The following is a 24,375-nucleotide window of genomic DNA, read 5'->3' as shown; positions in this document are numbered from 1 at the left end:
TGACGAGAATTCTCTTAGTAGGTAAAATGGCCTGCAATTGATTGTAAGGAATTCTAGGTCGGGTGAGCAGAATGACTTGAGTTCCTGTATGTTCTTATGATTACACCATGAGACATTAATCATGAAGCATACACCCCCGCCCTTCCTCTTCCCAGTCAGGGGTTTATCTCTGTCGGTGCGATGCATGGAGAAGCCCAGTGGCTGAACCGATTCCCATAACTTATGCAGAGAGAGCCATGTTTCCATGAAACAGGGAATGTTACAATCTCTGATGTCTCTCTGGAAGGCAACCCTTGCTTGAATTTCGTCTACCTTGTTGTCAAGAGACTGGACATTGGCTAGTAGTATACTCGGGAGCGGTGGGCGATGTGCACGTCTACGAAGTCTGACTAGATGAAAACTTTGTCTGCCCCTTCTGCGGCGCCGTTGTTTTGGGTCGACTACTGGAATTAGATCCATTGTCCTGGGTGGTGGTCGTATTCCTGGTCGTAATGTTGGTAAGTTGACGTATCCAATAGTTCTTCCCGGCTGTATGTAGTAAGACTTAAGATTTCCTGGGGTAACAATGTGAGAAATAATACATAAAAAAGACAAAATACTGCATAGTTTCCTAAGAACTCTAAGTGAGTCGGCGCCATCATTTGTGAATCAGACAGGGTGGGTGAAGGGTGAAGGGTGAAGGTGGGTACTCCAGAGCAGACAGAGAAGTCAATGAACTCCTGTGGTACTGCATGCCTCAATGTTCCAGAAATGTTTCCTTGAGCATTGCAGTAAAGCCTTGGTGAACTTGTGAGCAGCCTCAGTACAGGCTTGCCTGCTTTCCATTGACCAGGGAGGGGTAGCCCTAAGCAGGTCTGTCCCTTTAACCAGAGCTTTGCTCCCCGTTGACTTGAAAGGCTTTTAGTGTAATACAAATATCATGCTAACTGTTTGAACCAAACAGCATACATAAAAATATCCCCCAGAGAGAAAGGGAAACAGAATGTAACCACAAACCCAGGAGTGCATTCTAGTGAATGGCCGCCGGCGGGCAGCTTAACGAGCGCATAGTAAATCTGGAGAGCCTTGACTCACGTAAACGGAGGAAGGAAAGACTGTTTACAGCATACACACAGGGAGAGAGGGGACTCTGAGGGGTGGGTTGAGACACGTCACCACCACATTGCTGTACAGCGACCAGAGGGGTGACAAGGGCCCAAAGACTGCCCACCACAGCACTACAGGACAGCACATATAGAGGGGATGCATTCATTCTTATGCAGGTGATTTAATGCAGGGTTTTTACACAAAAAACCAAAGCCTTTGTAAAGAGGTGGATGTTGAAAGAGAGGTATATGAGAGAGGAAGAAGAGGAGAACAAAAGAGAATGACAACACAGGTTGGCGAGAACGGAAGTGTGGGAGAACAAGAGAGCGTGAGTGAGAGAGATGTATGTGTTTAGCATGAGAGGAGAGAGAAGCAGGCAGACAGAGGGAGAAAAAAAGATAGAGAGAGAGAAGCGCAGACCAAGATAGGCACAGATAGAGAGACGCGCAGAGAGAGAGTGAGAGAGAGAAAAGCGCAAACAGAGATTGGTGCAGACAGAGAGAGGCACAGACAGATAGAGAGGCAGCGTGGGGGCGACACGGGTTGTCACTCACCTTCCTCTGTCAGTGACTGAGAAGACAAGCAGGAAGCCCTCCCCTGTCCTCATGTATTGTTCTCTCATGGCTCCAAACTCTTCCTGTCCGGCCGTGTCCAGGACTAACAAACACAGGCACAGACACGTTAGACACACACACACAGTAGCACCTCTCCTGAAAAAGGTGCTGTACAAAACTAAACCCTCCAATAAGAACAGTAATCTCCTGTGAAGGCTGGAATTTCTCAATGAACATTAGTGTTGTGGTCAGATTTCTCCTGTTTGTTTACAGGCTGAGGGTCTATACTTACTGTCAAGCCGGGCCGCCCTCTCGTCAATGACACACTGCTTCGTATACGAGTCTTCAATCGTGGGATCATAGTCAGTGACAAAGTAGGACTGGAGAGAGAAAGAGGGAGAGAGAAAGAGGGAGAGTGAACATGGTGTACAGTAAGGACTGAGGGGACATACAGCAGAGAAGGCATTGAGATAAACATCCGGCTTTGGCTCGGTCTTCTAGAGAGTAAACACTCCATCCACTTGTGTTGTTGAGTAACTCGTTGACCTCTACACTACTATGCAGCATGCAGGAGGTAAACACATAATCCTGACCCGTGTGTTGTGAAAGCCAGGGTAAATATGGACTCACATAACATAACCACTCCACTGTTTCTGAGGGCCACAGGAAAACGAGGTCATCTGGAGTGTTCATGACCAAAACACTGCTAATGTCACTGGCACTTCTGTCGCCACTATTCCAACAATGACACTAATTAGCCATCTTCCAGAGGCTGGTAATGAAGCAGTGACTGGGACTGCCTGTCTGTCTCCAATGTGAGCAGGATGCTCGGAGTAGGTAGAGACGAGGCTTGAAGCTGTGCATTTTATTACATTTTCTCTGCATGTTTTGTAGGCCTCTCCTGTGGGACTAGTTAAGTGACAGCTGAGAACGACATACAAAGCATGTCCTATATCAGAGTGGAACACAGTGCACTGACTCCATGTGGACAGGAGGGGTGGACTCACCGCTGAGCATAACATTATGTCACTACAGGTAAAAATACATTTACATTTGAGTCATTTAGCAGACGCTCTTATCTAGAGAAACTTACAGGAGCAATTAGGGTTAAGTGCCTTGCTCAAGGGCACATCAACAGATTTTTCACCTAGTCGGCTCAGGGATTCGAACGACAGACCTTTCGGTTACTGGCCCAACAGTCTTAACCGCTAGGTTACCATGAATAAAACAGTCTAAGTGTGTTTCAATGCATGAATCATCTTTCCATTTTCCTTTTAAACAAATGATTGTGCAGGAGTGGATCTAATCTGGTACTGGATTAAATCAGTGTATGTGTATTGATTCATGGCCACCTGTTTGACTGTTAAAATATGCATTGTCTTTTTCAGTTAATCCACCGACGCAGATGGAAATATACTGCCTTCTCTCCCTCAATATACCCCTCTTTCTTACTACCTACTCCACACACTCTCCAACTCTCTCACACTTGCATTATTTCATACAAATTCCCTTTTCTCTCCATATTTCTCTGTTGCACATATAAATGCGCACCTTCCCATACTATCTCTCTCCCTCACCTGAGCTCGTTCCTTCTCTCTCCCCATGCCTCTCCCTTTCTCCCCATGCCTCTCCCTTTCTCCCCATGCCTCTCCCTCTCTCCCCATGCCTCTCCCTCTCTCCCCATGCCTCTCCCTCTCTCCCCATGCCTCTCCCTCTCTCCCCATGCCTCTCCCTTTCTCCCCATGCCTCTCTCCCCATGCCTCTCCCTTTCTCCACATGCCTCTCCCTTTCTCCCCATGCCTCTCCCTCTCTCCCCATGCCTCTCCCTTTCTCCACATGCCTCTCCCTCTCTCCCCATGCCTCTCCCTCTCTCCCCATGCCTCTCCCTCTCTCCCCATGCCTCTCCCTTTCTCCCCATGCCTCTCCCTCTCTCCCCATGCCTCTCCCTTTCTCCCCATGCCTCTCCCTCTCTCCCCATGCCTCTCCCTTTCTCCCCATGCCTCTCTCCCCATGCCTCTCCCTCTCTCCCCATGCCTCTCCCTTTCTCCCCATGCCTCTCTCCCCATGCCTCTCCCTTTCTCCCCATGCCTCTCCCTCTCTCCCCATGCCTCTCCCTTTCTCCCCATGCCTCTCTCCCCATGCCTCTCCCTCTCTCCCCATGCCTCTCCCTTTCTCCCCATGCCTCTCTCCCCATGCCTCTCCCTCTCTCCCCATGCCTCTCCCTCTCTCCCCATGCCTCTCCCTCTCTCCCCATGCCTCTCCCTCTCTCCCCATGCCTCTCCCTCTCTCCCCATGCCTCTCCCTCTCTCCCCATGCCTCTCCCTTTCTCCCCATGCCTCTCCCTTTCTCCCCATGCCTCTCCCTTTCTCCCCATGCCTCTCCCTTTCTCCCCATGCCTCTCCCTTTCTCCCCATGCCTCTCCCTCTCTCCCCATGCCTCTCTCCCCATGCCTCTCCCTCTCTCCCCATGCCTCTCCCTCTCTCCCCATGCCTCTCCCTCTCTCCCCATGCCTCTCCCTCTCTCCCCATGCCTCTCTCCCCATGCCTCTCCCTTTCTCCCCATGCCTCTCCCTTTCTCCCCATGCCTCTCCCTCTCTCCCCATGCCTCTCCCTCTCTCCCCATGCCTCTCTCCCCATGCCTCTCCCTTTCTCCCCATGCCTCTCCCTTTCTCCCCATGCCTCTCCCTCTCTCCCCATGCCTCTCCCTCTCTCCCCATGCCTCTCCCTCTCTCCCCATGCCTCTCTCCCCATGCCTCTCCCTTTCTCCCCATGCCTCTCCCTCTCTCCCCATGCCTCTCTCCCCATGCCTCTCCCTTTCTCCCCATGCCTCTCCCTCTCTCCCCATGCCTCTCCCTCTCTCCCCATGCCTCTCCCTCTCTCCCCATGCCTCTCCCTTTCTCCCCATGCCTCTCCCTCTCTCCCCATGCCTCTCCCTTTCTCCCCATGCCTCTCCCTTTCTCCCCATGCCTCTCCCTTTCTCCCCATGCCTCTCCCTCTCTCCCCATGCCTCTCCCTTTCTCCCCATGCCTCTCCCTTTCTCCCCATGCCTCTCCCTCTCTCCCCATGCCTCTCCCTCTCTCCCCATGCCTCTCCCTTTCTCCCCATGCCTCTCCCTCTCTCCCCATGCCTCTCCCTTTCTCCCCATGCCTCTCCCTTTCTCCCCATGCCTCTCCCTTTCTCCCCATGCCTCTCCCTTTCTCCCCATGCCTCTCCCTTTCTCCCCATGCCTCTCCCTCTCTCCCCATGCCTCTCCCTCTCTCCCCATGCCTCTCTCCCCATGCCTCTCCCTTTCTCCCCATGCCTCTCCCTCTCTCCCCATGCCTCTCCCTCTCTCCCCATGCCTCTCCCTCTCTCCCCATGCCTCTCCCTCTCTCCCCATGCCTCTCTCCCCATGCCTCTCCCTTTCTCCCCATGCCTCTCCCTTTCTCCCCATGCCTCTCCCTTTCTCCCCATGCCTCTCCCTCTCTCCCCATGCCTCTCCCTCTCTCCCCATGCCTCTCCCTCTCTCCCCATGCCTCTCCCTCTCTCCCCATGCCTCTCCCTTTCTCCCCATGCCTCTCCCTTTCTCCCCATGCCTCTCCCTCTCTCCCCATGCCTCTCCCTCTCTCCCCATGCCTCTCCCTCTCTCCCCATGCCTCTCCCTCTCTCCCCATGCCTCTCTCCCCATGCCTCTCCCTCTCTCCCCATGCCTCTCCCTTTCTCCCCATGCCTCTCCCTTTCTCCCCATGCCTCTCCCTCTCTCCCCATGCCTCTCCCTCTCTCCCCATGCCTCTCTCCCCATGCCTCTCCCTCTCTCCCCATGCCTCTCCCTCTCTCCCCATGCCTCTCTCCACATGCCTCTCCCTCTCTCCCCATGCCTCTCCCTTTCTCCCAATGCCTCTCTCCCCATGCCTCTCCCTCTCTCCCCATGCCTCTCCCTCTCTCCCCATGCCTCTCCCTCTCTCCCCATGCCTCTCTCCACATGCCTCTCCCTCTCTCCCCATGCCTCTCCCTTTCTCCCAATGCCTCTCTCCCCATGCCTCTCCCTCTCTCCCCATGCCTCTCCCTTTCTCCCCATGCCTCTCTCCCCATGCCTCTCCCTCTCTCCCCATGCCTCTCCCTCTCTCCCCATGCCTCTCCCTCTCTCCCCATGCCTCTCTGTATGCGCTGCATGCATGCCGACATCACGTCCACTTGGCACTGTTCAATAATTCATCAGCGGTCCTGCATATGTATGCAGCCTGCTCTGCTGCTCCACTGCACTGCACTACACTGCACTACACTACTACACGACACTGCTGACCATGTGCCTGCAGAGAGAGCGAGAGAGAGAGAAGAGTCTACTTACTGCTCACACTGTCTCATTTCTAACCTCCAGAACTTGAGGTTCATGCTCTCTAGTCTCCACAGCCTCAGCTATAACATCAGAGTCCCTCTCTCTCTCAGTCTCCAAGAGCTCTACTCTCAGTGAGCCTGTTAACCAGCAGAGACTGACTGTTGCTCTGCCGCTCTCTCCGTGCTGGTTCCCCTGATTGATGAGGCTGCAGTACAGTGAAGTGCAGGCTGAGAGAGAGAGAGAGAGAGAAATAGAGAGAGAGAGAGAGAGAGAGAAATAGAGAGAGAAATAGAAAGAGAAATAGAGAGAGAAAGAGAGAGAGAGAAATAGAGAGAGAGAGAGAGAGAGAGAGAGAGAGAGAGAGAGAGAGAGAGAGAGAGAGAGAGAGAGAGAGAAATAGAGAGAGAGAGAGAGAGTGTATATCCAGAAACAGCCCTGGCTGTGTCCAATAATATATGTGATGGATCCTCATATGGCTCATTGGGTACATCACCATTAACTCCATATTCAACACAGGATGACTCCCACTGTGGGGTGGCTGACTAACTGGGACAACACAACCACAACAGCCTCCCAGGGTGGGAAGGAGCTTAGCTCACTGTTCTTCCCAGCACCATTCAGTCTTCACTGTATGTACAATTGTGTTTGTGCTATCATGCCAACTCCTTGTCACTCCTTGTCATGCTTGGTTTAACAAGGACAGCAATTGAGTTGGCAAGAGCACAAACAGATCTGGGACCAGGCTACTGAACTTCTATTGTGCAGCCTCACACCACCGTCTCCATGACAACACTGGACAGCCATCACTGCACAGACAGCTGATCCTGTCCAGAGTCCAGACTGACTAGTCGCTCAATCTGCAGGGGGTCTAAAGTCTGGTCTGCTTGTACCCCCTCCCCACACACACCTAGCCACCGACCCCCCCACACAGTGGACTCTCTTTGCACGGTGAAGTGTCCTGACCTTCAGTCGCACCTTAACACAGATGCCAGTGGGAACTGGAAAAAAACACTCCCTGTTCAAACACTCCTGAAATGCAAATATTCTCCTCTCAAGTGAATTAACCAATTGCTGCAATGGTAGCTGAGCCTTTTTCATAGAATTACATTTCATTTGAATTAAAAGCAGCTCTGCAGCAGTAACTTGGAGAGCAGCTGAGGTTAAATCCCTCTTTAACAAAACAGAGTGCTCCTGTAGTCTGACAGAGTTCAGCCAACCTTTCCATAAATTACCTCTGTTCCTGTGTGCACCAATTAGACAGCCTTAGACACACATCCATATGAGCACCAGTGTGTGTGTGTGTGTGTGTGTGTGTGTGTGTGTGTGTGTGTGTGTGTATTGTGTAGAGCAGAGTATAGTGTAGAGCAGAGTATAGTGTAGAGCAGAGTATAGAGCATGGTGTAGAGTAAAGTATAGAGTGGAGCAGTATAGAGCAGAGTACAGAGTAGAGTATAGGGTATAGAGTAGAGTATAGAGTAGAGCAGAGTATAGAGCAGAGTATAAAGTAGAGCATAGAGTAGAGTATAGAGTAGTGCTGAGTATAGAGCAGAGTATAAAGTAGAGCAGAGTATAGAGCAGAGTATAAAGTAGAGCAGAGTATAAAGTAGTGCAGAGTATAGAGCAGAGTATAAAGTAGAGCAGAGTATAGAGCAGAGTATAAAGTAGAGCAGAGTATAGAGCAGAGTATAAAGTAGAGCAGAGTATAGAGCGGAGTATAAAGTACTGCAGAATATAGAGCAGAGTTTAGAGCAGTGGAGAGTATAGGGAGAGTATAGAGTAGAACAGAGTATAGAGTAGAGCAGAGTATAGAGTAGAACATAGTATAAAGTATATAGTAAAGTATAGAGTAAAGCGGTGTATAGAGTAGAACATAGTATATAGTAGAGTATAGAGGTGTATAGAGTAGAACATAGTATAGAGTATATAGTAGAGCGGTGTATAGAGTATAGCAGGGTATAGAGCAGAGCAGAGTATAGAGTAGAGTATAGAGCAGAGTACAGAGTAGAGCAGAGTATAGAGCAGAGCATAACATTTTATTTTATTTGTGTATATAGTAGAGTATAGAGTATATAGTATAGAGTAGAGCGGTGTATAAAGTAGAGTAGAGAAAAGCATAGAGTAGAGCAGAGTATAGAGTAGAGTGGTATATAGAGTATAGCAGAGTATAAAGCAGAACATAGTATAGAGTAGAGTATAGAGCAGAGTATAGAGTAGAGCAGAGTATAGAGCAGAGTATAGAGTAGAGCAGAGTATAGAGCAAAGTATAACATTTGATTTAATTTGAGTATACAGTAGAGTATAGAGTAGAGTATATACAGTTGAAGTCGGAAGTTTAAACTCAGTTTTTCACATTCCCTGACATTTAATCCTAGTAACAATTCCCTGTCAGTTAGGATCACCACTTTATTTTAAGAATGTGAAATGTCAGAATAATAGTAGAGAATTATTTATTTCAGCTTTTATTTCTTTCATCACATTCCCAGTGGGTCAGACGTTTACATACACTCAATTAGTATTTCGTAGCATTGCCTTTAAATTGTTTAACTTGGGTCAAACGTTTTGGGTAGCCTTCCACAAGCTTCCCACAATAAATTGGGTGAATTTTGGCCCATTCCTCCTGACAGAGCTGGTGTAACTGATTCAGGTTTTTAGGCCTCCTTGCTCGAACACGTTTTTTTCAGTTCTGCCCACAAATGTTCTATAGGATTGAGGTCAGGGCTTTGTGATGGCCACTCCAATACCTTGACTTTGTTGTCCTTAAGCCATTTTGCCACAACTTTGGAAGTATGCTTGGGGTCATTGTCCATTTGGAAGACCCATTTGCAACCAAACTTTAACTTCCTGACTGATGTTGCTTCAATATATCCACATAATTTTCCTCCCTCATGATGCCATCTATTTTGTGAAGTGCACCAGTCCCTCCTGCAGCAAAGCACCCCCACAACATGATGCTGCCACCCCCGTGCTTCAGGGTTGGGATGGTGTTCTTCGGCTTGCAAGCCTCCCCCTTTTTCCTCCAAACATAACGATGGTCATTATGGCCAAAAAGTTATATTTTTGTTTCATCAGACCAGAGGACATTTCTCCAAAAAGTATGATCTTTGTCCCCATGTGCAGTTGCAAACCATAGTCTGGCTTTTTTATGACGGTTTTGGAGCAGTGGCTTCTTCCTTGCTGAGCGGCCTTTCAGGTTATGTCGATATAGGACTCGTTTTACTGTGGATATAGAAACTTTCTACATGTTTCCTCCAGCATCTTCACAAGGTCCTTTGCTGTTGTTCTGGGATTGATTTGCACTTTTCGCACCAAAGTATGTTCATCTCTAGGAGACAGAACACCTCTCCTTCCTTAGCGGTATGACAGCTGCGTGGTACCATGGTGTTTATACTTGCGTACTATTGTTTGTACAGATGAACGTGGTACCTTCAGGCGTTTGGAAATTGCTCCCAAGGATGTACCAGACTTGTGGAGGTCCACAAAATTTTTTTCTGAGGTTTCGGCTGATTTCTTTTGATTTTTCCATGATGTCAAGCAAAGAAGCACTGAGTTTGAAGGTATACCTTGAAATACATCCACAGGTACACCTCCAATTGACTCAAATGATGTCAATTAGCCTATCAGAAGCTTCTAAAGCCATGACACAATTTTCTGGAATTTTCCAAGCTGTTTAAAGGCACAGTCAACTTAGTGTATGTAAACTTCTGACCCACTGGAATTGTGATACAGTGAATTATAAGTGAAATAATCTGTCTGTAAACAATTGTTGGAAAAGTTACTTGTGTCATGCACAAAGTAGATGTCCTAACCGACTTGCCAAAACTATAGTTTGTTAACAAGAAATTTGTGGAGTGGTTGAAAAACGAGTTTTAATGACTCCAACCTAAGTGTATGTAAACTTCCGACTTCAACTGCAGTAGAGTATAGAGTAGAGCGGTGTATAGAGTATATAGTAGAGCGGTATATAGAGTAGAGTAGAGCAGAGTATAAAGTAGAGCAGAGTATAGAGTAGAGTATAGAGTAGAGCAGAGTATAGAGTATATAATACAGTATAGAGTAGAGTGGTGTATAGAGTAGAGTATACAGTAGAGTATAGAGTATAGGGGTGTATAGAGTAGAGTAGAGCAGATTAGAGTAGAGTATAGAGCAGAGAAGAGTATAGAGTAGAGCATACGGTAGAGCATAGCAAAGCAGAGCAGTGTATAGAGTAGAGTAGAGCAGAGTACAGAGTAGTGTAGAGCAGAGTATAGAGTAGAGCAGAGTAAAGAGGAGTATAGAGTAGAGTGGAGTATAGAGTAGAGCAGAGAGCAGAGTAAAGAGTAGAGTAGAGCGGAGTATTGAGTAGAGCAGAGTAAAGCATAGAGCCGAGTAGAGCGGAGTATTGAGTTGAGTAGAGTAAAGCATAGAGCAGAGTAGAGCCGAGTATAGAGTAGAGTAGAGTGGAGTATAGAGTAGAGTGGAGTGGAGTATAGAGTAGAGCAGTGCAGAGTGGAGTAGAGAGTAGAGCAGAGCCCTCCACTCCACTCAGCCCCAGCCACTCAGCCAGAGGGAAGGAAACTAAACCTACACACCAGAACAGCCGGCCCAGGCCAGCAAAGCCCTCTGATGTCACAGAGGAGATGTTCCCCAATCCCCACCTACCTACCCACCCACTAACCCACCCATCCACCCACCCACCGCCACTCATTTCCACTGCTGCCTTTCAGCTCCACCACCCCACCCACTCCACACCATGACAACATTAGCAGTCTGTTCACCATGAAAAGAGGGTCAGTGGATCCAGTCTCTCTCTCAGCTGCAGCCTCTGTACAGATTTAGTTAGCCTACATTGTGCTGCAGCCTCTGTACTGATTTAGTTAGCCTACATTGTGCTGCAGCCTCTGTACTGATTTAGTTAGCCTACATTGTGCTGCAGCCTCTGTACTGATTTAGTTAGCCTACATTGTGCTGCAGCCTCTGTACTGATTTAGTTAGCCTACATTGTGCTGCAGCCTCTGTACTGATTTAGTTAGCCTACATTGTGCGGCAGCCTCTGTACTGATTTAGTTAGCCTACATTGTGCTGCAGCCTCTGTACTGATTTAGTTAGCCTACATTGTGCTGCAGCTCTGAGGAGTCGTCTCCCTAGTCGGCAGCTGCTATACTAACCCTGTCTGTCTCTGACTCTCTGATAGACAATCTAACAGATCCTGTATTACGACTGCTGGCTGCCAGCTTCATCTCCACCAACGGGAAAACAAGGATACGTGGAGGCGTGCAATAAACGCCATGCACCCACAAATGCACCCACTTCCTCACCACACAAACAGCTTACCGTGCTATATATAGATACACTCCTTTCTATCTGAGACAGCCATCCCACTCGTTTGGGTAGCAGGAGTCTCACGTAGATTACCGTTATAGCTGATCCAGCATGAAGATAAACAGCCAGAGTAGATCTCAGCAATGGATTCACCAACCAGTTCTGTGGATGGAGGGAGGCCAGAGATTTCTCTCCAAAATACTCTAGGCGATTAATTAACAAAAACACAAATTTTTGAGGAAAATGGTATGCCTGCCTACTGGATCATAATAAGTGTGAACACAGCAGACTAAGAGGAAACGGCAGAGTTAATTGCCTTCCATACGTGCCCATAATGCCCTATGAGGATTCAGAGACCTTGACTTCCAAATCAAGAGCTTGAGCTTCTCTAATGACAAAATGTAGATTAAATGGTAGGAAAACTTAGAAAAATGATGCAAATATCTGCAACTTCATAATATCCCCCAATCCCAATACAGCTCCCCTCTCAGCCAAGCCTGACCAATTCCAGCACCTGGTTGCGCTGACACAGCGTTAGAGAGACACATACTACGGCTGGGCCCAAGGTAGGGTAGGACCGGGACACTGTGGAGGAGAGGTCCAGTAAGGGGTAGGGGGTAGTAGGGGTAGGGAAGTACGGGACAGGGTAGGGGGGTAGTAGAGTCCCAGGTCCAAGTGCAGCCATTTCAATTAACAATACCGTTAAACTCAGGCCAGACCACCTACTGTAGACTCTAGAAATAACCAAGTACCACCCTGTCAGTGGTCAACACCCCAGTCCTGCCTGCCAACCCTTGATAAAGATGTATGAACCAGCCACCACCACAACTTTACCTTAATTTACAGTACCTGCACAACAGCAGTCAGCCATAACACAAATAACTGCTAATCTTACATGTTTTGGAAGTATGCAGGACTTGATGACTGCATACAAATACAGGTGATGAACTGAACTGCCTTTTCATGTGCATTGATTTATGGGAGAGTTGAACCAGTGCCAGCTCAAAGCAGATCCCAGTGAGGCCCGGTGCTTTAACTCCAGACCTGCTTAAGCCCTCTCATTTGTTTCTAGAAGTGCAGCAACAGAACTCCACCCTTGAAGTAGAGCTGTTCCGGGGATTTGCATAGTCAGGCTTTCCCTAGATTCTCCTTCATTCCCCAGCTTATCATGGATGTGAATGTGGAACTGGACTGGCCCATTATACTGGCTGTTATAGGGGTAGTCTACACTATCATACTGGTCACTGCTTCGATTATTGGTGTTAGGTACAGTCATGTTGAGAGTTCACTAGGATGAGAGTCACTAGCCACAGTTGGGCATTCAAAAAAATGGGCCCACAAACATCCAGCTTTGTTGTCTCTTCAGGGTCAAAGTCCATTGATAAGGTTGTGTGTAAAGCACATGGTGTACTTTTCAGAATATAGTCCATCTGAGTTCATCTTATCTCTGTCCCCAACCAAAGTTTTTACACTGAGCCGTCCTCTAAAACAGCCTCACTTCTGGAACTGCTCAGAGTAAATAAACACCTGTGAACATTGAGTTTCATTTGTGTCAGTCAGGCAGCTGTATAAATAAATACCTTGAGGAAAATATTTCAGAGGCGTGCAGTTAATGTTTACTGACCGTTAAGACTTAAAAAAGCTGCTTAAAAACGTTATTGGCAAACGAACCGTATACTCTTTTTTGATACATTATGAATATGGTATTCAGGTGAGGTTGTCTATGAGATTATGTGTTTACTGTTGTGCGCATTAGCCATCCCCTTCCTGTTCCCCTGCCCTCCCTTGTCCTACAGAGTTAACCTCTGCTGAACCTGGGGGACTGTCCAGGAGCCGTCTGGCCTCCAGCAGCCGTCAGTAATCAACCATCACCCAGCACAAATAGCCACCATTAAGGGTTAACATGAAGCAGATGGGGGCGTAGGGGTTCTGCTTGTCCAATACTAGCGTCTGCTCTACTCCATCCCTCTCCTCACCTTCAATATGTGACTTCATCCCACTGGAGAGTTCCAGCCAAGAACACAATTACAATTTGTTGTGTGTGGGAGTAAATGAGAGAAAGAGAAGGAGAGAGGGAGAGAGAGAAAGAGAGGGAGATAGAGAGGGAGAGGTATAGAGAAAGAGAGCGAGAGAGCGAGAGTGAGCACAAGAGAAAGAGAGTGAAAGGCCTCCACTTCCTGGGGAAAAACCCACTTGTCCCATGAGCTCATGCAAACCAGAAAGGTCAAATATTCAATAACTAATACACATGAAGAGGGAGAGCACAGCAGCACACAATGGGTCCACCGCCTTAAAAGGGCGCCAGGGACCTCACCCCTCAGGCTGAAGGAAGCCTCTATCACTCTACTGTAAATGCTATTACACTGCTTCAATAGAATAAAACATCACGTTGAAATCTTTTAGGTGTACTGAAAACGCTTCTACTATTCCTCATAAATAATCATCACATCTCACCACATTTGAGGTGGTGGCTAGGGCTTTAGCATCTGAATTTATTTCATCTGATTGAATTCTTCCATGGTCTCAGTGAGCAGAAACTAGTGCCAATGTCCAGCATTACCTGTTGTTTTATCATATCTCAAAACTCATATCTAACCCGACTGAGCAAAGAGAGGAAAGGTCCAGAATGATTCTGAACAAATGAAGCGATGAAATGAAGTATCCTCAACACCCCCAGCCTGTCATCCTCCCAATGGCCAGATAGAACAGATCGCCTGGCCCCGGCCCCTGCCAGAGCCTCTCATTCAGCCGCCCACACCCATGCCCCACCCCAGCAGAGGAGCCCTCCACCTCAGATACCAAAATCTATTTAGCTCCCAAATAGATGTTCTCACTGCACTGGAGCCAGGGCTCAGCCATGGGCCATGGTACAAAACATCACCAGGGAACGACTAGCTAGCTGGCTCTCCATAGTTAGAGCCTTCTTCACCCCTCTGCTCAGGTCTCATACTGTGTACATATACAATTACACAGCAGCCCTCTGTCAGTCTACTGAAGCCTCTGCTCTGGTCTCACCCCGCAAACAGCTCTGGACTGGATAATAGTGAGGTTACCATCAATTAGAGAATCATCTTAGATTAGCTTCATTTAGAGTCTGAGAGGCTGAATGGCCTCCTGTAGGCCAGGACTAGGTCAGGTTGCCTGGGGGCTCTCTGGAACAGGAGTCATGACTTTTCACCAAACGGAAAAGAACACAGACACACACAAACACACATGCCACAGCAGTAGCAACGTTTCACCTCAAACATGAGACAGAGTAGCTTTATGGCATGAAACTACATGGGTAACAAAATCATATGTTCTGGCCTTGATCTGAAAGTCCTATTTGGTCCTGGTACTGTACACCATAAAGAGCATAGCAACAAGGAGAGTGTTCCTGCTGAGTTTAAAGCAGGGAGGGAAATGTTGATCAAGTCCGCTGAGCCAACCAGGCGCTCCCCTGCCCTCCGTGGCATTATAACTTCAATCGGCAGGCTAAATATCACTGTGTGCTGGACTTTCACTGCTTTTGAACCCACTCAAAGGGCGCCATCAAAGAGGAGCCAGTAAAAGGTCTTTCTTCCCCGGCTGGTCACCAGAGCTCAAAGCATCCAGAACCCGCAGCCAACTTAACATGCTCACTGGGACCAGACCACACCACTACCTCATCTCTTTCTTAACCCCAGTTTCTGGTCATGTCTTCTCATCACATGGCACCATTTTAGATACAGTAGAAAGCCACAGAGTTATTCGAGCAGACAGTGTGCAGTAAAATAGCTGTGTGAACGAGCCTAGTTTCTGTTCCAGCAGGTCATGTGATGTTACCAATGTCCCCTTCCCCCCATTAAGCTAGCTTTAAGCCTAACCATTGTGGTGATGTTGATGTAGCCTTCTCTGTGGCCTTCGGTAGTTTGCTATGAGGGGCAGAAAAAACTAATTGATATTTGTGCATCTGTAACTTTCTCACTCATCATTATTCACGATTCATTCAGGATTATCCGTAATCATGGTAGCATCCACATTAATGTAGAAGTTTTTAGAAACATGTTCTATTCTTATTTACAATGAAACTAATGCCAAAGTGGCACAATACATTATTTACCATTATTTTCTGTTGGGCACAAAATAATCTGAAACACAACCAAAACAAACAGCAAATGCATCAAACAAGTTTGTAGAGTCATAAGCTTGATGTAATCATTGCGTGCTAGGAATATGGGACCAAATACTCAACTTGACTACTTTAATACACATAAGTGGATTTGTCCCAATACTTTTACAAAAAGTGCTGTAATTTCTAAACGGTTAACCTGATATGGATGAAAATACCCTCAAATTAAAGTGGACAGTCTGCACTTTAACCTGTATCATTTCAAATCCACAGTTCTGGAGTACAGAGCCAAAACAACAACAAACTGTCACTGTCCCAATACTTTTAGAGATCACTGTATGTGGTGGCTGAAACAAAGCACTAACAGAAGAGAGTGGGGTGATAGCTGGCTCTGAAGTTAGAGCAACTCGGCGAGAGATGGCCACGATAGGCTATTGTTGTCTCTATGAAGAACCTGTACCACAGTTCTGCCACAGGTCTGGTATGAGATGAGGACACTAGGGAAAGAAAAGGGGGATACAACTGAATGCCTTCAACTGAAATGTGTCTTCCGCATTTAACCCAACCCCCCTGACTAGGCCTGTTTATTATGAGTGAGATATGGGTCCAGAGATTTGAGATGGGTACATAATACTGATAAGCCCTCATAAAGCTGCATCTGATAGGACAGAGGGTTGTTTTCCCACTACAGGAAGTAGGACAGTCTATGAGCTTAAGCGTTGCTGTAGAAGAGATGCACAGAGAGTCAGGGGTCAGTTATGGCCAGTCAGCCATGTCGTGAGTAAAAACCATGACTGGGACGCAGGACAGGGCCTCTCCTGACCACCCCAGATCAAACACACATCGCCTCCTGTGTCCTCCACCTAGCACCTAACCACCCACGTTGTTCTTATTCCACTTTCATTTACTAGTAGTAATAGCATGTATGACATGTATCCGACTTTACAGTACACCTCATTACAGATTCATCTCCCTCCATCTGCTGTAGTAGCACTCCATGTATTTGCATTAGTGGTGTTTCTCCAGATGGTAAGCTTTGCAGAGGGTGATATGTCAGAAGGAATAAGGCCTCTCCTTGGCAGCGTGTCAGAAACGCAGCACCATTACCGTTTTAGGCCACCAGTCACACAACACAGACAGTGGAAATGTTATTACCTCAGCAGGCAGCTCCTCATAAATAAGAGCTAATGGACGTCACTCTCCTGCTCCCAGCCCCAAGGCCCAGGGCAGACAGACAGGCAGGCCTCCCCGCATACACCTAGCCCAGCCGCCCACCGGCCTCACAAGCCCTTACGTAAAACATGATAAATATAGGTGATATATTTCACTTCCACAAACCGTTCCCAGTGAGGGAAGTGGATATGGCTTGAGCTAAATCAAACAAAGAAGTGAGGCCCTCAAGTCCCTTTTAGCCATGTTTAAATCCAGAAACAATTAGCTTGATTGCCATCAGGGCTGTTTGTTGTAGTAAGACTAAGACTCTCAGGTCTTCAACTTAGCCACTTTAAATTGCGTCTGGAGTCAGGTTGAGGGCAGGATAAAGGAACATGTTGCGGTTACACATACCAAACATTTATGAAACACACTTGTTAGACGGCTGTTAACTTGGTGTGCGCTTGCTTGTGCCAACTAAACATTCTCGTTAATTTGTGTTCGTTGAGACCAACTGGTGCTGAGTACATATTAGGAGCCATAACCAGTGATCCTGTCTCTCTTAGCAGCCACAGAGCAGCAGCTGAGCCTCCCACTAGCCCCCACTGCCATTTCTTTCTATCTACCCCTTGGAAACTGATTACAGATCAGCTCTCCATATCCCATCTGGAACCTTAACCATTAACCTAAACCACAAGATAGGCCCAGGACCAGTTGTTTGTTAGGGGCATAATGAGGCCACACGCCTGCTCACCCACTGTCATCAGCACAGATGGGGAGTCATTCATGCTGCACTCCTCACCTGTTGAGGGGTTGTTCCATTCCCGTCCCCTCCCCTTCCCTTCCCTCTCTCCTCTCCTCTCCTCTCTCCCCCTGTTGGACAGCAGGTGCCCAGCAGTAATGAGTCAGTCTCAGCTCAGCCTCTGCTGTCTGCAGACAGCAAGCAGCCTGCCCAGACAGTGCCAACTGTCAGCCAGCCCAGAGCCTGCCTAAGCCTAGCCAAGGCCCCAGGGTAGAGCAGCCAGTGACGGGACGTCCCAGAACCAGGCTCTCAGTGACACACCATCAGTCTGCCTGGCCGTCCCCATCCCCCTAGGAACAGATTCAGAGGTTTTAGTTCCAGGAGTGGACAGACACGTTCTAACAGACAAGCCTTTGGTTTGGTCAGCTAGCTGCATTCTGTCTGACACAGCTCCTCACTTCTCTAGCTCTACACAGACATTGATTTTCTAACACCCACATGGGAAACGGACTGTAGAGAGGCACGGTGAAATCACTCTCTCTACAATGTCTAGATGGGAAATAACAGTGATGCAGGAGTGACATGGCACTCTCTCTACAATACCCACAGTGACAAATAACTTCTATAGAGACATGATAATGAGGACAAATGGCACGTGGATTCTGAGAAACAATACCTAAACAAATTGACTAAGGAGTATCCTCTGTGCCTAGTATAAAAGCCTTTTAGTCAGATTGGCTGCATGGGGTTGAGAGATATGGGGGCATGAGCTTCACAGCATGGCATTTTCCCATAGTCATCTTGTTGTTATATGAATCTCCGATGCGAGGAATGATACGGTCACAGTGAAACAGGCCTCAGCAGTGGAATGAATAGAGAAGGAGATTATCAAAGACAACACGCACAGCTTCCCAAGTACCCCCACTTCCCTTCTCTCTGTCAGTCTCTCTCACCTGGGTGACAGGCAGCCTGCAGGGACAGCCTGAGATGATCTGTGATTCAGACAGGAGGTGCATTTGACAAGCCTAACTCAATGTGATAAGCAAACTATTAATAATTCAATTAACAGATCCTCTGACTGCACGAGAGTCGGGAAGAGGGCTGTCTGGAGTGAGGAGTGATTTGAGTAAACACTTGTTTCGATTTTAGTCAAATTGCAGTGTTGGGCTGGAGGGAGTATGTTTCAGCATGCTCTGCAGTATTGCCTCTGACACTGCAGCAGACATTACATTAGTTCTCAACAGCACACATAAAGCAAGCAAACATCAGAAGGAATGCTAGGAATTCCTCCTATTGTGATCAATGAGTATCATGATTAGCCCTGTCCACATTTGTTCGGATAGGGACCGATCCAATTATTGTTTTGACGATTGCTGTGCCTTTTTAATGCCCATTTGGGATTGTATCAGTAATGCAAACCGTTACTCATATATTGGGGGACCAAACTGAACAACCCTACATCAAGGCTCTAGCATCTTTTATTTTGTAAACAACAAAGAGAGCTTGCTCCGGTGAATTCCTGAAACAGTCATTATGCCTAATCCACGGTGACATTGTCCCAGAGAGACAGAGTACAGCAGAGGTTGGGGAGAGAAAATGAAATCAAAACAAACAGGAGGGATAATAGATGCTGTGGGTTCTTCTCCTTTCTCTAACTGCCACTGCTGTTTGTTGTTGGAGCCATGCGTTACACGATGTCTCCAGGCCACTGTTGTCTCAGACACTCAGTAACACAGTCAGTCATGAATAGGATGCCATTTGGGACCCAGATCAGATCTATCCAAATCAAACAAACAGAACCAGTATAACGTGCTGTGGTGAGATCAGGGACCAGACTGACTGGAATGCTGTGGTACTGTTGACACAAGGCATTTTAGGCAGATCAGATCATGATTTTGCAAGATGATAGTCAAATGTTATGGCAACAATAGCCTGTGGCTAGTGTGGACAACTATGGCCTGTACGGACAGATTTGAGAAGAAAACAAAAGCCATGTCTAATTTAATGTTTCTTAGAACCAACCCACTCAGGGCATCCCCAGTGAGCGCAAATTAAACGTGTCAATATATCATATAACTAAACGAATGGACTGCAGTAGCTGCAGTATAGCCTACCAAACAGCCTGGCAGATCTGACACTAAATCTTTGTTGAGAGTAAATAAAAGGGAGAGACATACAGGGAGACAGACAGACAAATATTTGATGCTCTAACAGATCAGGGGGGGGGGGGGGGGGGGGTGAGACCAGTTGCCTCTCTCTGGATCAGGCAGAAGCCATGGGCTCTACGTCATACCATAGAGTCTAGACCAGGGATGGGCAACTCCAGTCCTCTGAGGCCTGATTGGTGTCACACTTTTGCCCCAGTCCCAGCTAACACACCCAGTTCCAATAATCAACTAATCATTATCTTCAGATTACAACGCAATTAGTTTAAATCAGATGTGTTTGCTAGGGATGGGGGAAAAGTGTGACACAACTCCGGCCCCCGGGGACTGACATAGACAGCCATTGAATCAGCCACTCAACAACACACAGACAGACCCCAGACCTATCACTATATCTAACACATGCTCTAGATTTGGTCTTTTTTTCACCTTTATTTAACCAGGTAGACCAGTTGAGAACAAGTTCTCATTTACAACTGCGACCTGGCCAAGATAAAGCAAAGCAGTGCGACACAAACAACACAGTTACACATGGAATAAACAAACATACAGTCAATAATACAGTAGAAAAAGTCTATATACAGTGTGTGCAAATGAGGTAAGATAAGGGAGGTAAGGAAATAAATAGGCCATGGTGGTGAAGTAATTACAATATACCAATTAAACACTGGAGTGATAGATATGCAGAAGATGAATGTGCAAGTAGAGATACTGGGGTGCAAAGGTGCAAGATAAATAAATAAAGACAGTATGGGGATGAGGTAGTTGTATGGGATATTTACAGATGGGCTATGTACAGGTGCAGTGATCTGTGAGCTGCTCTGACAGCTGGTGCTTAAAGCTAGTGAGGGAGATATGAGTCTCCAGCTTCAGGATTTTTTCAGTTCGTTCCAGTCATTGGCAGCAGAGAACTGGAAGGAAAGGCGGCCGGAGGATCAGTAGATCAGTGGTTCCCAAACTTCTTATAGTCCCGTACCCCTTCAAACATTCCTCCAGCTGTGTACCTCCTCTAGCACCAGGGTCAGCGCACTCTCAAATGTTGTTTTTTGCCATCATTGTAAGCCTGCCACACACACACACTATACGATACATATATTAAACATAAGAATGAGTGTGAGTTTTTGTCACAACCTGGCTCGTGGGAAGTAACAAAGAGCTCTTACAGGACCAGGGCATAAATAATAATAATCAATAATTTTGCTCTTTATTTAACCATCTTACATATAAAACCTTATTTGCTCATCGAAAATTGTGAATAACTCACCACAGGTTAATAAGAAGGGTGTGCTTGAAAGGATACACAGAACTCTGCAATGTTGGGTTGTATTTAAGTCTCAGTCTTAAATCATTTTCCACACACAGTCTGCGCCAGTATTTAGTTTTCATGCTAGTGAGGGCCGAGAATCCACTCTCACATAGGTACATGGCATCAGTGTCTTAATAGTGCGATTTGCCAAGGCAGGATACTCTGAGCGCAGCCCAATCCAGAAATCTGGCAGTGGCTTCTGATTAAATAAAATTTTCACAGAACCGCTTGTTGCACTTTCGATGAGGCTCTCTTGTTCAGATATTGGTATGTGGACTGGAGGCAGGGCATGAAAGGGATAACAAATCCAGTTGTTTGTGTCGTCCGTTTCTGGAAAGTACCTGCGTAATGCGCACCCAGCTCACTCAGGTGCTTCGCTATATCACATTTGACGTTGTTCGTAAGCTTGAGTTTATTTGCACACAAATTATGGAAATGATGGAAAGACCTATGTGTTGTCCTTGTGCAGACAGAGAAGAGCTCAAACTTCTTAATCATTGCCTCAATTTTATCCTGCACATTGAATATAGTTGAGAGTCCCTGTAATCCTAGATTCAGATCATTCAGGCGAGAAAAACATCACCCAGATAGGCCAGTCGTGTGAGAAACCAGTCATCATGCAAGCGTCAGACAAGTGAAAATTATGATCAGTAAAGAAAACTTTAAGCGTGTCTCTCAATTCAAAAAAACGCGTCAATACTTTGCCCCTTGATAACCAGCGCAATTCTGTATGCTGTAAAAGCGTTACATGGTCGCTGCCCATATCATTTCATAATGCAGAAAATACACAAGAGTTCAGGGGCCTTGCTTTAACAAAGGTAACCATTTTCACTGTAGTGTCCAAAACGTCTTTCAAGCTGTCAGGCATTCCCTTGGCAGCAAGAGCCTCTCGGTGGATGCTGCAGTGTACCCAAGTGGTGTCGGGAGCAACTGCTTGCACCCACGTTACCACTCCACTATGTCTCCCTGTCATGGCTTTTGCGCCATCAGTACAGATACCAGCATGAGCAGCCACTACGTTCAGCTATAAATATAAATGGACTGTTTAAAAATGTGAATCACATTTTATTTAGCGTAAACCCGACGCCATGGCGCATACCCCAGTTTGGGAATACCTGCTCTAGATAGCTAATGTCCTAGGAGGGGTTGCTGCTGAGAAATCATTTTAAACCAATGCCTGTCTGGGGAAGTGCTGTGTCACACATGATCACACACCCACAGCCTCATCATGTCATATACTGAACAAAAATATAAAAATGCAACATGCAACAGTTACAGTTCATATAAGGAAATCAGTCAATTGAAATCAATTCATTAGGACCTAATCTATGGATTTCACATGACTGGGCAGGGGCGCAGCCATGGGTGGGCCTGGGAGGGCATAGGCCCACCCACTGGGGAGCCAGGCCCAGCCAATCAGAATGAGTTTTTCCCCACTAAAGGGCTTTATTACTGACAGAAATACTCCTCAGTTTCATCCAATGTCCGGGTGGCTGGTCTCAGACGATCCAGCAGGTGAAGAAGCCTGATTTGGAGGTCCTGGGCTGAAGTGGTTACACGTGGTCTGTGGTTGTGAGGCCGGTTGGACGTACTGACAAATTCTCTAAAATTATGTTGGAGGCAGCTTATGGTAGAGAAATTAACATTCAATTCTCTGGCATCAGGTTTGGTGGACATTCCTGCAGTCAGCATGCCCATTGCACGCTCCCTCAAAACTTGGGACATCTGTGGCATTGTAGCATCTGTGGCACTGCATATTTTAGAGTGGCCTTTTATTGTCATCAGCACAAGGTGCATCTGTGTAATGATCATGCTGTTTAATCAGCTACTTGATTTACCACACCTGTCAAGTGGATGGATTATCTTGCCAAAGGAGAAATGCTCTCTAACAGGGATGTAAACAAATTTGTGCACCCAAATTGAGAGAAATAAGCTTTTTGTGTGTATGGGAAATTTCTGGGATCTTTTATTTCAGATTATGAAACATGGGACCAACACTCTACATGCTGCGTTGATATTTGTGTTCAGTATTGATCAGGGGTAGACAACCCTGGTCCTGGAGGACCACAGGAACTTCATGTATTTGATTTAATTGACCTGGAAAACTAGGTGTGTTGAATTTAGGCACTGAACTGTTTAATTAGCTTAGTTGGTCAGGTGTGGTGCCTAGTTGGAACAATATCTTGCCGTACCTGCGGGACTACAGGAACAGGGCTGTAGATGTCATAGATGATAGAGGTCTGAGAGGGGCCCATGCCTCCATATCTTATGTGAACAGTCAACCAAGTCAAAGCTCAATATGTGAGAAAGTTACAGTTACAGACCAAATTTCACACAAAGCAGATCATGTTAAAGATGATGTGACACGTTACTTTTCCTCTTGTCACTCTTTGATATTCCCTGTTTCAATGTGACTCTATGGATCGGGCCAAATGAGGGGAGGCTGGTAAGCATAAGCGACAGATCCTCCAGCAGATGTCATTTGTGTGAGCTTGAAGATGGGAGGCATATGTTCCCTGTGTCCGTGCAGACCATGAACATTTACACAGCCCCAGGCCAGGCAGACGTATTCTAATCTGTTCCTGTTCATGGTAGGAAGTGATTATCTGAACAGAAACACATGCACTCTCTGGATCCTCTCCCCTGCTGTCCCTGTGAACATAGAGAATCACAGTCACTGCATGCTAAACCCACAGATGAATTGGAAATTGTTTTTTTTACTGTGACTGCATGAAAAAGGGGATAGAAATAGAAACTGAATTCTACCCGAAGAAATTCAGTGGCTTAGTGGAAACAACAACTCTTATCCTCTGCAAGGTGAGAGGTAGAATCCATTGTTGTGGGGTTTTTGACTAACTGTCAGCCCAGCCTTGTTTTCTTGTGTGTGTTAGTGTGTGTGTGTGTGTGTGTGTGTGTGTGTGTGTGTGTGTGTGTGTGTGTGTGTGTGTGTGTGTGTGTGTGTGTGTGTGTGTGTGTGTGTGTGTGTGTGTGTGTGTGTGTGTGTGTGTCAGCTCATGCCCTGCCAGACATGGTTTCTACAAGCAGTTGATTCAGGTAAACAGGATACCTAAAGTAGAGGCAGGGCCTTTGAAAAGCCACAGGAGTAAATACATGCCCTGATGTGAGACCAAAGGGGGGAGAGAGAGAGAGAGAGAGAGAGAGAGAGAGAGAGAGAGAGAGAGAGAGAGAGAGAGAGAGAGAGAGAGAGAGACAGAGAGAGAGAGGAGGCCCTGTGGTGAATCGAGGGGGGAGGGGTAAAAACATACCTACTGCTTTTCTCTAACCATCACTTGTTTCCCTCAACACCTGTCTATCATCTCCTCTCCTCTATGATTAGCCATGACCCTGTTAGAGCAACAACAAAAACCCTTTGCTGTGGCACTCAAGTATAGTGAAACTCAACAGGGAGGAACATTCCACCTGACCATACATTATCAACATTAATATCCATCAAATATACAGGAATAACACAGTAGTAAGCTCTCTGATTGGTGGTAGCATTTCTACATGGGGGGGCAATCAGTGTCACCGACTCCCCCTGTCTCTAGTCTCTGTCTGTCTAAGACTCAGGCTCAATTAGACACTGATAATAGTAGTGATGGGAAGATTTGCCTTCAGTGGAAGCCTTCAGTAATGCAGTTTATTCACTAGGAGCCAATGGAAAGGCC

General features: G+C 46.8%; 1 protein-coding gene across 2 annotated transcripts in view; it reads right to left on the bottom strand.

Moving 5' to 3' along the window:
* Window positions 1-24,375, bottom strand: part of rras2 (RAS related 2) — a 45,855-nt gene that overhangs the window by 8,230 nt on the left and 13,250 nt on the right. For both annotated transcript variants that reach the window (XM_014176001.3, XM_014176000.3), the window contains exons 2-3: window positions 1,933-2,020; window positions 1,641-1,743 (exon numbers count right to left, since the gene is read on the bottom strand). In XM_014176001.3, coding sequence (XP_014031476.1) covers window positions 1,641-1,743; window positions 1,933-2,020 — 191 coding nt within the window. The remainder of the gene's footprint in view (window positions 1-1,640; window positions 1,744-1,932; window positions 2,021-24,375) is intronic.

This window comes from Salmo salar, chromosome 26 (genome assembly GCF_965601325.2).
Source record: "Salmo salar chromosome 26, fSalSal1, whole genome shotgun sequence".
In the NCBI taxonomy this organism is placed as follows: domain Eukaryota; kingdom Metazoa; phylum Chordata; class Actinopteri; order Salmoniformes; family Salmonidae; genus Salmo; species Salmo salar.
Note: the sequence above shows the minus strand (reverse complement) of the source record. Positions and strands in the feature narration are given on the sequence as shown.